The sequence below is a fragment of the Gymnoscopelus braueri genome (assembly GCF_963280865.1).
Source record: "Gymnoscopelus braueri genome assembly, chromosome: 16".
NCBI lineage: Eukaryota > Metazoa > Chordata > Actinopteri > Myctophiformes > Myctophidae > Gymnoscopelus > Gymnoscopelus braueri.
The window spans coordinates 6772637-6787739 of NC_137616.1; the positions used below are offsets into that span (position 1 = coordinate 6772637).

The window sequence follows — 15103 nt, forward strand, 5'->3', positions numbered from 1 at the left end:
CAGATCTGGTCAATGGGATTTTTCTATTGACAAGATCTGTAGGGGGCGCAGTGGAGGAAACCATTTTTTCCTGCTTTATCTGCGCCCAGAACCAGGAACATTCCAGATTGTTCTGGAAGCTGGAGGATTTTCTCGAACAGTCCGTCAGACTCACAGAGGGATAAAACCCTCGGTGCTCACGCCGACCCAGCATTACTCCTGCCCGGCTATCTGTGTTGGAACGACCCGCCGCCGAACATTTATCCAAACGGAGCTCCACCGTTTATTGACGGACAAGGTATACAAATAGATAATATGCCAAGATAATATATTGTTTTAGTTTTTAATGTTTTGTTTTTATTATTATTTTATTTCGTAATTAAACAAACCTTCCATGAATGTTGTATTTTTTTTAATGTGTTTTGACAACTACTGCAGCTTGACATAATCTTTATTAATTTGCCATTGCCATTGCCATAATTATAATAATAATATCTCGAATTTATATAGGATTAGAATCCTGAAAAGTAACTGTTTTGGACATAATGAGGTTTTCACCCGACAGAAGATATGAAAAATATGAACATTTCCACAAGCCATAATGTTTGTTGTAAATGCTGTAGTATGGTCATTTGACCGAATATTCATAATACAATTATTAATGTCCTTTTACATTCATTTGAAAACTCAAAATTTAAGTTCTCTCACTCACTGGGCATTTTTTGAAACGCAATAATAACGTTCATTAACTTATTGTTTGGCGTTTTAATTAATGGAACACTTGTCTAAGTAGAACATGCCATGCCATAAGTCTTGGCTAATTACTGGGAATATAAGGCAGGCTGCAGCCACATGGACATGCATAAGGAATTAAGAGACCCAAGTAACGTTAATCTGCTTAACATTAAAATGTAGGCTAATTCAGCTCTTAATTAAAAGCCTAATATAAAGAACTGACCATCGTTTATTTAAATTGTGCTCTAAATGATGAGTTAGAGTTGCTCTGGTTTTCCTTGGCTTTGAGCTTTCCTTTTCAGTGGCTGCTGGAGAGGAATACAAAACGCTCGCCCCAAAAAACGATCGCCCTGGGGGAAATCCGGCGGTATTCACCTGGTATTCCTAAAAGTAACCTCAGTAAACTATGCCCAAAAACCTAACCTTATTCCTAAACATAACCTCAGTAAAACGCTGCCAAAACCTAACCTTGTTCCTGAACGTAACCTCAGTAAAACTATGCCTAACGCTAACCCTAAACGTATTGCTTAACCTTATCCTCAGTAAAACAAATACAAGAATACATGAACCGCTGGTCCGCGATAAAAATGGGGGCGAGGCGGGGAGCGTGTTTTGGGGCGAAACTTCCGGTTACCCTGGAGAGTGCTGGTAGCTTCTAGAAACATGTCATGTGCGGATGTAGCCACTAGGGGCAGAGATCAGTGTATGTTGCTGAATGCACCTGACCTTACAGCCATGTGCTCTGGATGGCTGATTAACCCAAATGAGATCCCACACCATTATTTCAGTTACCTTTTTCAATGAATGGTTGTTGGTGGTGTCCCCGGTTAATGCAGTGGTTCTCAAACCTTTTCATGTCAAGGACCCCCAAATTGATGTATTAGGCCACAGACCCCCCATCTGAAAATGTTTTGTGCCAGGGAACCCCCAGAAGAGATTTTTTTTAATACAAATTATTCAAGATTTTCCAAACATTTTCGTTTTTTTTCAAAAATAGCAGATGTACAAGCTCGCAGCGCTGTGAGTTTCTCACAATTACCTTGGAGTTACTGAAGGAATTCTTGAACAGGTGCAAGAATTCATTCATTCCATCCTCCATAAAGGTATTAAATGGCAACAAATAGATATTATTTTTGTAGAGGTGTACTATATGATGAGTACAATATATATATATATTTTTAAAGTTGTTTGATTATATATGATCTTATTTGTTATTCTAATGTATACTTATTCTATTGAACTATTGTCTCACACTCACAAAGTGACACATGTAGGCATTGGTGCATGTATGGTGTACTATGCCTGTGTATGTGCTATGCACTGTTATATTGTTGGCAAGTGTTTTGTGTAATGCAGCGACTTGGAGCCCAAGACAAATTTCCCTTGCTGCACAATAAAATATATAGAAATGAATGCAGCAGAACAGAAAGGATGGGCTGTCAGACCCGCTGTCAATATTAAGACTACATTTATTTAAATTGTAGGAGTTGAGGCTTTACATTTAGTTTGACTCGGTTCCACAGATAAATATTGTGAAAATAGTCTACAGTTAGTATTTTCCCAATTTTTGCCTCTTTCTCATATTATTTGACAATTTGGCCAATGTTTGACCAGTTTTTATAGTATGTTTGTTTGTTGATCACTTTTGTTTTTTTTAGGTATTAAAAAGGTATTAAAAGTCCTTAAATACCGGTAGTCACTGTCATCTGGGACCCCCCCCCCCAAAATCATGTGGGGACCCCCAGGTTGAGAACCACTGTGTTAGACTGCTGTGTTTAGTGATGTGTTTGTTTGCATTATAGAGCCATAGGTAGGTGAGGTAACTGTATATATTTTAGCTGTGCATTACATCACCGGTAGTGACTCACCCTGCCGGAGTGGAGAGAACGATGAACAATGACATCAGTATTCTGTCAGTTACAGAGGTTTATGCGTAGGTCTGCACAGCCAGGCCAACACGGAATGGCTTCTTATAATAACTTCCAACTCCCTGGCCGTGACTGTAATACAAGACAAATCTTGGTCAAAGGGAATGTAAAGTTCTACTTGTACATTGTGCTCCAGGGCAGTGAAAAGGGAAATGGGAATGTGAAATGCCCTTGCTCACCACAAATAAAATGCCATTTCAGCTCAATAAATGCATAATATCAGATTTTGTATCCGTGACCATTTGTATAGAGTGAAACTAACTTTTCAACTTTAAACTTCAACCACTTAAGCCGTGTATACTTCATTGTACGACAAATTGTGAAATTAGCTCATCTACAAGCTCACAACATGTCACGTCGTAACGTGAGCTTGTAGATTTGTTCTATTTATTTTGAAATTGCAAATTGTTTTAGAATTGCCTTTTTTTTTTTTTTTACATTTTCACCTATAATGACATGCAAAATAATGACACCAGGTTTAAGGTGATCAACAATCATTAGAATACAAACATGAACTTGTAAAATTCACGGCTTCTGAACCATGGCTTCTTCTGTACGTTTCAGATGCCTGAGGCACACGACCAGCCAATGGAGGAGGAGGCTGAGACCTTTGCCTTCCAGGCTGAGATCGCTCAGTTGATGTCTCTGATCATCAACACCTTCTACTCCAACAAAGAGATCTTCCTCAGGGAGCTCATCTCCAACTCCTCAGATGTAAGTCTACCATTATGTTTCACTAGTCTGATTTATTGTTGTTAAATTACAGCCTCACTGAGAACTTGTTGGCCAATATATATATACAATCCATAACTAGTTTTTCGAAATAATAATTTTGTTGCAGTTTGTCTACCGGCTCTTCTATTGAGAAATGTAATTTAGATCCTGTGGTCATGTGCAGTAGGACACCTACTGGTTGACAGTGATTCATTGTGGTGTGGTTGTTTTTAATTTTAATTTTTATTTTATTAACGTAATTAATTGGTCAGGTTTTCCAGTCTCACATGTATCAAGTTCAACTATAATGTTATCTCGATAGACATTATGCTAAATGAACATGCAGTTTTCATATGACTTTTTCCCAAATTGAGTTGTATTTAACCTTTAAAGGCATTATAAAAATAAATAAATACACAAACTGGAAATAACCTAAACGCAGGTTAAAATTGGTGACTGCATTGGTTGACTTTATTTCTTCAGGCACTGGACAAAATCCGTTATGAGAGCCTCACTGATCCGACCAAAATGGACGCTGGCAAAGACCTAAAGATCGAAATCATCCCCAACAAAGAGGAGCGCACCCTGACCCTGATCGACACGGGTATCGGCATGACCAAGGCCGACCTCATCAACAACCTGGGAACCATCGCCAAGTCTGGCACCAAGGCCTTCATGGAGGCTCTGCAGGCGGGAGCGGACATCTCCATGATTGGCCAGTTTGGCGTGGGTTTCTACTCCGCCTTCCTGGTGTCAGAGAGCGTGACGGTGATCACCAAGCACAACGATGACGAGCAATACATCTGGGAGTCTGCAGCGGGAGGCTCCTTCACCATCAAATTAGACACTAACTGTAAGTAACACCTACTGAACAGCTGTTTGTTTCATGTTTTTATACATTACAACATGTTGCGTTAACACCTGAGGCCGATTCTACAAATGTCTTTTAAATCCCAACAGTTTTCTGAAAACGTATCTTTCTATATCAGTGGTGCTCAAACTTTATCATGTCAAGGACCCCCCAAAATTATATGTATTTGGCCGCGGACCCCTATCTCAAAATGTTTTGTTCCAGGCACCCCCAGAAGCAAAGATTTGAGTTACAAATGTTTGCTTTAAAACATATGTATATACTGAAGATATCCACAAATTGGCACGATCAAAAAAAAAATGCAGATCTACAAGCTCATAGCGCAGCACGAAGTGACGCGCTATGAGTTTGAGTTTGTATATCTGCTATTTGTTTTATAGCCATAGAAATCTAGAATGACAGATGTCATTTCCTGGTCTTAATGGGTTAACATATGCATTTGAAACTTGTGGTTGTGTTGATTAATTGAAAAAATATCTATTTTTTTGCCAGTAGCAGCTGCACTTCATAATGTATTTGATGAATTCATTGCTACTGGTGCCTCAAGTGTCTTTCTGTACATCACTAACCTGTGTTTTTGTGTGCATTTCTCGCTGTTAGCTGAGCCAATTGGACGAGGTACCAAGGTGATCCTGCACCTGAAGGACGATCAGACGGAGTACATTGAGGAGAAGCGCGTCAAAGAAATCGTGAAGAAGCACTCTCAGTTCATCGGCTACCCCATCACACTCTTTGTAAGCACACAAACCTCTTTCTGGGATACAATAACTGTACCTTTTCTGACTATTAATAAACAGCACCTAGTGCCACCTACATAATAGTGTGGAATGATGCACTTTCAAAGGCCGTTGTTCACCCAAAAATACAATGTGTGCCAGTACTCCCTTCCTTCTGCTCACAGATACAGTTGGTAGACCTATTTCTGTTTCTCAGTGAAACTGTTCACAACACGGTCTGTGGATTATCGTAACTAGGACATGACTCCTTATTTCTAGAACAGAAGGACTTCCAGAAGAGTGGAACTGTTCTCAAACGACCGCAGTCGCTGACGTCTGCTTTCATTTCTTTTTTGTTCACTTTCAGCTGGAGAAGGAGCGCGACAAGGAGGTGAGCGACGACGAGGCCGAGGAAGAGGAGAAGGAAGAGAAGGAGAAGGACAAAGACGGCGAAGAGGACAAAGACGACGACAAGCCCGAGATCGAAGACGTGGGCTCGGACGAGGAGCACGACCACGACCACGACGACGGCACGTGCGGAGACAAGAAAAAGAAGAAGAAGAAGATCAAGGAGAAGTACATCGACCAGGAGGAGCTGAACAAGGTCAAGCCCCTCTGGACCCGCAACCCCGATGACCTCACCAACGAGGAGTACGGAGAGTTTTACAAGAGTCTGACCAACGACTGGGAGGACCACCTGGCCGTCAAGGTAAAACCCTGGAACAATTGTTCTCAACCAGTGGTCCGGGGACCACCAGTGGTCCTTGGGGGGGTACCAGGGGGTCCCCAGCGAAATTAGTTGACATAGCGTCACAATCATTTTAACCACTTAGCTTTGGCTATTAAAAAATAGCAGATATACAAGCTCATAGTGCGGCACCGAGTGCTTGTAGATCTGCTATTTTTGAAAGACCTTGAAAATGTGTGCAAATCTTTGAATATTTATATATTTTTAAAACAAATTATTTTAACTGATACCTTTGTTTCTGGGGGTCCCTGGCACAAAACATTTTCAGATGGGTGTCCGTGGCCAAATGTATATCAATTTAGGGGTCCTTGGCATGAAAAGGGTTGAAAACTACTGCCCTAGAGGATAGGACTTTAAAATAGAAATGATTATGTGTGGATGGCTAAAATCTCCACATGATATATTCTTTATACTGTATATATATTATATACATTTGTAACTACTTGCTGTGTAATTTTAAGACAAGATATTAATCTGAACTAAAACAAAACAATATTAAAATTATTTTATGCCTGTTTGCTGCTGCAAATTTGGTTGTCAATATTAAGACTACTTCTTAATTTTATAACTGTGAACACACAGCTTGTATAAGTGGTCTGTCAAAGTTTCAAGCGCAAACCAAGAGACGGTCACAGCTTTTAAACTGACTATGCATTTGATTTATTTAAATTAAATTCCTTTTTAACGTCTGAATGTCATATAGGTTTGTAGTTTTCAAATGAAACTTCACCGTCCATAGTAGTACAAGATGGTTTATTATCCTGTTTCTTCCCCCACAGCACTTTTCCGTGGAGGGTCAATTGGAGTTCCGCGCCCTCCTGTTTGTTCCTCGCCGCGCGCCCTTCGACCTGTTTGAGAACAAGAAGAAGAAGAACAACATCAAGCTGTACGTTCGCAGGGTCTTCATCATGGACAACTGTGACGAGCTGATCCCAGAATACCTCAGTGAGTCTGAACAGGACTGGAGTGATTTAACAAACAAGAAAGCACGCACATCCACTCAATAAATACAGGGCCAGGTGCAGGACTGAAGTCAAAATCCCCCCAAAAATATGTCTGCACACTGAGTCATGCTCCAAAAATGTAACATTTATTGGCTTCCACCATAGAAAGTGACCTTAGTCACTCGGAAAATGTTAAATGTATTGGCTCCGACCATAGAAAGTCACTTTAGTCTCGCAGACATTCTTTTATGTATTGTCTTCCACCATAGCTCGCAATGTGATACATTGTGATTAGCTATTTTCTGAGAAGAGATTTGGTGTAGAAGTGGGGGACCAAGTATAGACCCCTGGGGGACCTGGTCTAGGAAGTATGTAGGGTTTGTGTTCAAGGCTCGGAGCCAGAGGAGTACAGCAAAACAGTTCCCTGTATGTACAGTAGAACCTTGTTTTGGTTCTAATAGCTTGAGACAATCTCTCTTTGGCCGTTCCAGTTGACCTCTCCACGACTGTATGGATGTTGAGTTAACCAGGAAAGTTATGGTTGAAAACCTTTTGTTCATTGAACAACACTGAAGAGAATGAAAAGTTGTAAACATCCACTGTTGGGTCTCTCTGCAGACTTCATCAAGGGCGTGGTGGACTCTGAGGATCTCCCTCTGAACATCTCCAGAGAGACGCTGCAGCAGAGTAAGATCCTCAAGGTGATCCGCAAGAACCTGGTGAAGAAATGCATGGAGCTGTTCACCGAGCTGGCCGAGGACAAAGAAAACTACAAGAAATACTACGAGCAGTTCTCTAAGAATATCAAGGTAATAAAGAAATACCACCAACGGTTCTTTAAGAATATCAAGGTAATTAAATACAGAAAATATTACCATTAGTTCTCTGAGAATATCAAGTTAATAAAGAAATACCATACCACCAACAGTTTTTTTAAGAATATCAAGGTAATAAAGAAATACCACCAACAGTCCTTTAAGAATATCAAGGTAATACAGAAATAGTACAATTTAAAACACAGAAAAAATTACATGGTACAACGTTTCGGCCACAGTTGGCCTTCATCAGGTCATTGGCCCTGATGAAGGCCAACTGTGGCCGAAACTCTGTACCATGTAATTTCTTCTGTGTTTTAAAGTAAACTGAACACTTAATTAAGTAATGCTGTTGTGCAGACTTTTATTCTTCACTCTGTGTCCAGCACCAGCAACTAACTGGATTTGCGCAACCCACTGTTTTGAACTAAATACCGAAATAGTACCAACTGTTCTCTAAAGAACATTAAGGCTAGCTCTCTCATGTTGGAATTAATAAGGTGTAGAAGGATTTCTGGCAGCCATTTTGTGTGTACCGTAGGTATACATGGATTGTAATCTGATGAGTCAGCCTGAATTAAATAAAAATATATTATGTTCGGAATTAATATGAAACTTGATCTCAGAGGACTCAGAGGGTGAATTAAAATAGATTAGAAAGGTAAAAGAAATACACATGAAACGCACTGTGAATCTAGGTAATGGTTCCAGTTGGTCTGTCTGACCTTTTAAACAGCCATCTGTCTACATTTCAACAGCCACCTGTCTGATCCGCTGTGATAATCTGCTTGAAATGTCCTTTCAGAGGGTCTTTACTGCCACCTTATGGTCTGTCTAGAATAGATGGAGGCAAAGCTTTGGCTTAATGACTAATGTCATTATCAGTGACACACGATTAAATACATTTCCGTTGTCTCCTCTAGGTGGTGATCAAAAACACTAAGTGTTTACATGTGAATGTTTAAGTGTTTAGCTGGTGTGTTACACAGAACTGAAAACATTTTATTGATCACTTTGTTCTGTCCTGTGTGTTTGTGTTTTTGTAGCTTGGAATCCATGAGGACTCTCAGAACAGGAAGAGGCTGTCAGAGCTGCTCCGTTACTACACCTCGGCCTCCGGAGACGAGGTGGTCTCCCTGAAGGACTACGTCACACGCATGAAGGATACCCAGAAACACATCTACTACATCACCGGTGAGGAGGAGGACGCATGCATGCATTGTCTGCTCTGCACACCTTTCATTCAGCATTAGAGTTGCATGTCCAGGCAATATCTAGGCCTGTGTCACGATTACAACATTCAAGTTGATGATTAATTGCCAAACAAACAAAAACAAAATTAACGATTTAATTGTGTTTTTTTGCATTGGAGCGTATGAATAAAAACATTATTTCTGTTTGCCTTTTAGGCTTCGTAATCAAAAATTGCAATGGGCAAATATGACAAATAACTTAAATATACAAAGATATGACTGACATATTTAATAATTGTACACTTTTTACAAAAATAAATAAATAGCAGAAATAGCTGATCCAGGTAGGATGACCCAGGTAGGATGCGCAAATTACGTCAGACTTCGGTGCTCTATTAGACGATTATGTAATAATTGTGACAGGCCCAGCATTGCCAGAAATGCCCCTTGATGTCTCGAAATGCCCGTGAGATCCGTACGAGATCCAATGTGTCGTGATGTGACACTTATCTTGAGTATATAGGGCGAAGCAGGAAGGTACATTTACACAAATCACTTTTTAGGGCTTTACAAAGTAGAACAGTTTACCTCACTGTGGAAAGTACAAAGTAAAAGCCCTCAAACATTGTATTTTAGACAGGGGCCTTTAAACATTGCCTCAACACCAACGTTTGTAAGATTCTTCACTGTGAGAGATTTTCTTTTTTAAGTTTCACAGTGAATTTGAGTAATGGAGTAACAATATTCACTTACGTGAGGAAGCAGCATTTAGTTTTTATGCACCACATAATCTGTTACAAACTCCCAGAAAACTGCAGATCTGCTGCCACTCTTATTTATTTTAAAACACAACTATAGACCTTTCTGTTTGCCGCTGCCTTTGATTGAGGTAGATTTGCCTACGTCCGATGTTCTGTGGTGAAAAGTAACATTGTGTGGTACCCCGTGTTTCAGGCGAGACCAAAGACCAGGTGGCCAACTCCGCTTTTGTCGAGCGTCTGCGCAAAGCCGGCCTGGAGGTCATCTACATGATCGAACCCATCGATGAGTACTGCGTGCAGCAGCTGAAGGAGTTTGATGGAAAGAACCTGGTTTCAGTCACTAAGGAGGGCCTGGAGCTGCCCGAGGATGAGGACCAGAAGAAGAGGGGGGAGGAGAAGAAATCTCAGTTCGAGAACCTGTGTAAGATCATGAAGGACATCCTGGAGAAGAAGGTGGAGAAGGTGAGTTTTCCTGCTGTGGCTGAGATTGTGTTAATGTATAACCACTTGAACCCCAGCATGCCTATTTCTGGGGAGAACATTCGCCAAAAATAGCAGAGCTACAAGCTCACAATACGCCGCAACGCAGCGCGTTGTGAGCTTGTAGATCTTTTTTTTTTGAAAAAAATAAAATTACGTTTTTTACGTCAGTGGCAGGATTGGTAAACGGGAAAAATTACGTTTTTTACGTCAGTGGCAGTGAATGAGTTAAGGTGAATACCACCTGACAGTGAGTCCCAGGTTCAATTCCCGAGCCTGACGTACCGTTGTTGTCACTCCCTGATTCTCTCTGCCTGTTTCCTGTCTCGCTGTACTGTGGACTATAAATAAAGGCAGAAAAGCCCCAAAAATATAGATATTTTTTTAATATAAAAAAGACAAGATGAAGTTGTAAATGGCACATACTTGAAATATTTACATGATAGATAGATCACTAAAGATATTACTCAATCACCCCAAAAAATTGTCTAATCGATTCGACAGATTTTTACACTCCTAAAACGGTCTGTGCTCGTCCATCCACAGGTCACAGTGTCCAACCGCCTGGTGTCGTCCCCCTGCTGCATCGTCACCAGCACCTACGGCTGGACGGCCAACATGGAGAGGATCATGAAGGCCCAGGCCCTCAGGGATAACTCCACCATGGGCTACATGGCCGCCAAGAAGCACCTGGAGGTCAACCCGGACCACCCCATCGTGGAGACCCTCAGGCAGAAGGCGGAGGCGGACAAGAACGACAAGTCGGTCAAAGACCTGGTCATCTTGCTGTTTGAGACGGCCCTGCTGTCCTCTGGCTTCACTCTGGACGACCCTCAGACTCACTCCAACCGCATCTATAGGATGATCAAACTGGGACTGGGTGAGTGTCTGTGGTGGAAAAAGTACTCATATTTTTTTACTTAAGTAAAAGTATCAATACTGCAATGTAGAAATATTCTGTTACAAGTAAAAGTCCGGAATTCAAAATGCACTTGAGTAAAGTACAAAAGTATTGGTATCAAAATGTACCAAAAGTAGAAAGTACTCATTCTGCAGAATGTCCCATTTCACAAGTTTTCAAAAGTGAAACAATCTTTTGAAAATAGCAGATCTACAAGCTCACAATCCGCCGCATTGTGACACATTGTGTAGATCAGCTATTTTCAAATGGCCGAAGTGTGTGTGTGTGTGTGTGTGTGTGTGTGTGTGTGTGTGTGTGTGTGTGTGTGTGCGCGCGCGCTCGCACTGCACAACAGTGTATTGACATAGGGGAAGTGTGTCTTGTAAAACTTTAATTAGACATCCTCCTCCTCCTAAAGCTGTTGAGTTGGCAGTCCGTGGTTCAGTTTACATTCCCATATGGATGAAAGATGTTATAAAAAATAAGGCAAACCAGGCGTGTAAACACTGGTCGACAAAGTTGCAGAGAAAAGGGCAGACAGTAATTTAATACACCGCTTCGTGCTGTAGCTCAACCAATAGTTTAAAAATATTTCTATAATCTATTGTATCGATATTGCTGAACACCGTTCTGTGGGTTCTAATCTATCTTTATGTTTAAACTCATTAAAATTGTGAAAGCATCTGTGTCATTTTAGTTTTTTTGCGTTGACTATTCAAAAATAGCAGATATACAAGCTCACAGCGCGGCACGAGTGCATCTGCTATTTTTGAAAAAAATCTCAAAAAGTGTAAGAACTACTGATTTAGAAGGCATTTATAGAATCGGCCTCAGGTCTTAATAGGTTAACCGAGTAGAAAATGGAAAACCCTTCTCGTGAAATGGCAGTGGATGGGAAAAAAAACAACTAATCTTCTCTTCCTCTGTCTCAGGTATTGATGAAGATGACCTGGGCTCAGACGAGCCTGCCTCGGCCCCCGTGGTGGAGGACATGCCCGCTCTGGAAGGGGATGACGACACATCCAGGATGGAGGAGGTCGATTAGTTTGACCCCCCCCTGCCGTTTGTTCCTACCCGCTAGCGTAGGGTAAATAGTGTTATACAAAATGACATTTTGATGTACCTGGAATGTCCCTCTGAGCCACTAAGACCCCCCATAGCATCCACACACTGTTGAATAACAATCATTCCATAGGAAGGTTTATTAGATCTTTTCTTGTTTTTCGGTTCACTTTCATTCCTTAAGATGTTGGGGATTTTCTTTGTTTTTATTTTTTCATAAAAAAAAGAAATGTTCTTTTACTTGTTTTGTATGCTGAGTTGCTTTTAAAGCATCTTTTTTTGTTGTTGTATTTATTGACATTCCAGCATTTGTTTGCGTGGTCTAATACTGTAAATATTCTGAAAATAATTGATACTGTTATTTGAAATGGTGGAACCCAGAAATAAAAAGTTTACCATGTTTACCACCAGTCACGCCTTGTGCATGGTTTGTGATATATAGATAGATAGATTAAGTTTAAGGTCAAATCTGGTATTTGGAAATCGAGTAGATGTTTTCTAAATTATACAAACAACACAATACACAATAAAGCTTACATTTTAATAGGGTGTGGGGGCGGGTATTGGATAAGGGGCACTGGCCCAAAAAAGGTTTAGAAACACTGTTCTTGACTCGAGGGAGGAACATTTCTTTTAAACACATTCCAGTCAGTGAAGATTCACTTACTGGAATGTCTTAAGTTTAGACTTTAGATGTGAAGTTCTAATAGTGATTTACATCACTATAACCTGATTACATCACAATATTAAGAATTCCAAGTTGGAATAGTATCCCGCAAAAATATACCTTATAAATTTAGGAAACCACTCCGAATGCCACATGGTTTCGATCAATCAATCAATTAATCAATCAATTAATCAATCAATTAATCAATCAATTAATCAATCAATTAATCAATCGATCGATCATCGATCAATCAATCAATCAATCAATCAATCAATCAACTCAGCATCTTACCATGAAAAGCACCACATCCACAGCTCCATCTTAATTAAGGTGAATCATATCGTTGCGTAGACACTGTTTTATTAATGAAACAAACAAACACAATATTTACTTTTTTTTAAATTATACAATTAAAAAAAGATATACATAAATTAGAAGGCCAGTAGGACTTAGAGGAATTTCATCATTGGCCTACTAGCCTCGATTTGTCGTGAGAGCAATCAAACTAGTCTAGGGCCTAGGCTAATTATAATTAAAATGACCCATCTCCATCATGCAGGACCACTTATAAATGTGCAATAAATTTCTGAAGCAGTTTACCTTTTGCAAAGTTTTGATAATTTTGTGAAAAGTGATAAGCAAACTAGCCCCAGACACCGGACACACAGACACTCACAAGACACTCCTCTAGACGGCTCGGCTCCTCCAGTGCCACAATTGACAAAGTGTTATAAATGTGGAGCATGTAGAATCACTGGACTAGTGTCCATTTGTTGAGCTATTCCTACTGTGGTTTTCATGACTCTGGCCTTGTGTGGTCAGATACAGATGTGGATAGTAAAAGTAGAGAAATTTCAGGATAACACACCTGTTAATAACAGCTGCCTGTCAGAAACATCCTAATGAAGAGATGCACAGAAAACTATTGTAATTTTTGACCAATTCATTACACTACCAATCCTTAAAACTGTTTTCAATAGTGAGTTTGAGGTAGTTCATTTGATGACCTTGGGTGTTTTGTCATCTCTTTAAATAAAAAATAAATAAAATTGCCCTATCTACTGGGTGGAGTAGTGAAAAGTATCATGTTTGTGGCGAGTTCCACCCCCTCAGTTTTGATCTGGAAAAGGAGAGATGTCTTATAACTAGACAATACTGTACCCTGCCATTAAGCCCTATTGAGGTTACTATTATGTCCCAATGCTCAAGAATGGGTGAGCTACATTCCAAGACTTATGGACAGTAGTGGAAAAAGTATTCAAATTTATAAAAATCACACCCAGTGTGAAGTGGGCGGTGTGGTCATCATAGTGATGGAAGCTCACTTCCAAAAAAAATTATTTTTGGAAGTGCATAATCCTATTTATAGGTTATTAATGTCATCATGTGTCTCGCTAGCCAATCGCAGTGCTGAATAGAGTCAGCCAATAGAGTCAGCCAATCACAGTACAGGAAAGTGGGCCAAGTGGGCCATTCACAGTGCAGGAAACTAATACTAATGAGGTGTCCCAACCCCACTTATAGGGGCGGCTACACCGCCCAATTTCTTTTTGAAAATAGCAGATCTACAAGCTCACAATGCGTCGCGATGCGACGCATTGTGAGCTTGTATATCTGCTATTTTCAAATGGCCTAAATGTATAAAGGGTTGAAGTGGTTAATGTATGTTTTGTAATAATAATCAAAATCTAGTAACTAGTTTGAAGTTTTCAAATAATTGTAGTGGAGTAAAAGTATAATATGATTTGCCAGTCAGTCTTTCTTAGGCTTTGATATTGAAACCTTATTCACCTGTTTCCTAGGCTGTGTGTTTTCCACTTCCTGTCGGATTTCATTGGATATCATTAGTCATCTGACCAGTTTCATTGGATTTCATTGGATCAAATCGACAGGAAGTGGAAAACACACAGGAAGTGGAAAGCCTAGGAAACAGGTGAATAACTCTCAGGCATACAGTCTAGGTACAAATTTTGTCTACTTGGTCTGTGTCTCAGTGGAGGGCTGTGGTCGACACTTCAGAAACCCGCCTACCAGTTACATCATCGATGGGGAATCCAAGCTTATGGGAACTGCAGGCTTTTTATTCCTGTAAAGTTAGCATGCTATAATAGAAGCCATTGTTCTCGCGTTAAAAAAAATTACAATATTTTTTGATAAAAAATAACCCCTCTAATGATAATAGATCACTGGTAAGCGGGTTTCTGAAGTGTCTATGAAGTGTATATGAGACACAGACCGATTAGATTTTTTTTTTTACCATTTTATTTTTAGCATTAATGAGGACCAATGATATGAAGATAGGTTGAAAATTGGTGACGTTGTCCCTTAACATTCTCCCTGGCAGCGAGAGCATTTATTTGAGGCCTGCTCACCAAAGGACTCAACACTTGGGTTTCTCAGGTATTCAAATTTCCATCACATCCAGGTTATAAGTCTCATGGTCTTTCTTTGAGGAATTCAATGTTTCTTTGGCTCGATATTTAGCAGAACCTTCCACTCACCACAATTCTCATGCATAATGTGTCAGCATTTCAGTCATGTTCAGGAACTTCCCCATTCTAATTCATCCCCACTTTGTCCCACCTGATC

The 15103-nt window shown here is 40.1% G+C and overlaps 1 protein-coding gene across 1 annotated transcript; it reads left to right on the top strand.

Moving 5' to 3' along the window:
- The first annotated feature begins 148 nt into the window (after positions 1-148).
- On the top strand, positions 149-12257 carry hsp90aa1.2 (heat shock protein 90, alpha (cytosolic), class A member 1, tandem duplicate 2). Its single transcript, XM_080453844.1, has 11 exons — positions 149-277; positions 3207-3356; positions 3840-4209; positions 4828-4961; positions 5311-5652; positions 6471-6636; positions 7254-7444; positions 8497-8644; positions 9598-9866; positions 10431-10764; positions 11718-12257. Exons 2-11 carry the CDS (start codon positions 3207-3209, stop codon positions 11828-11830), a joined length of 2217 nt encoding a protein of 738 aa, XP_080309970.1. The 5' UTR covers positions 149-277; the 3' UTR covers positions 11831-12257.
- The last annotated feature ends 2846 nt before the right edge of the window (positions 12258-15103 follow it).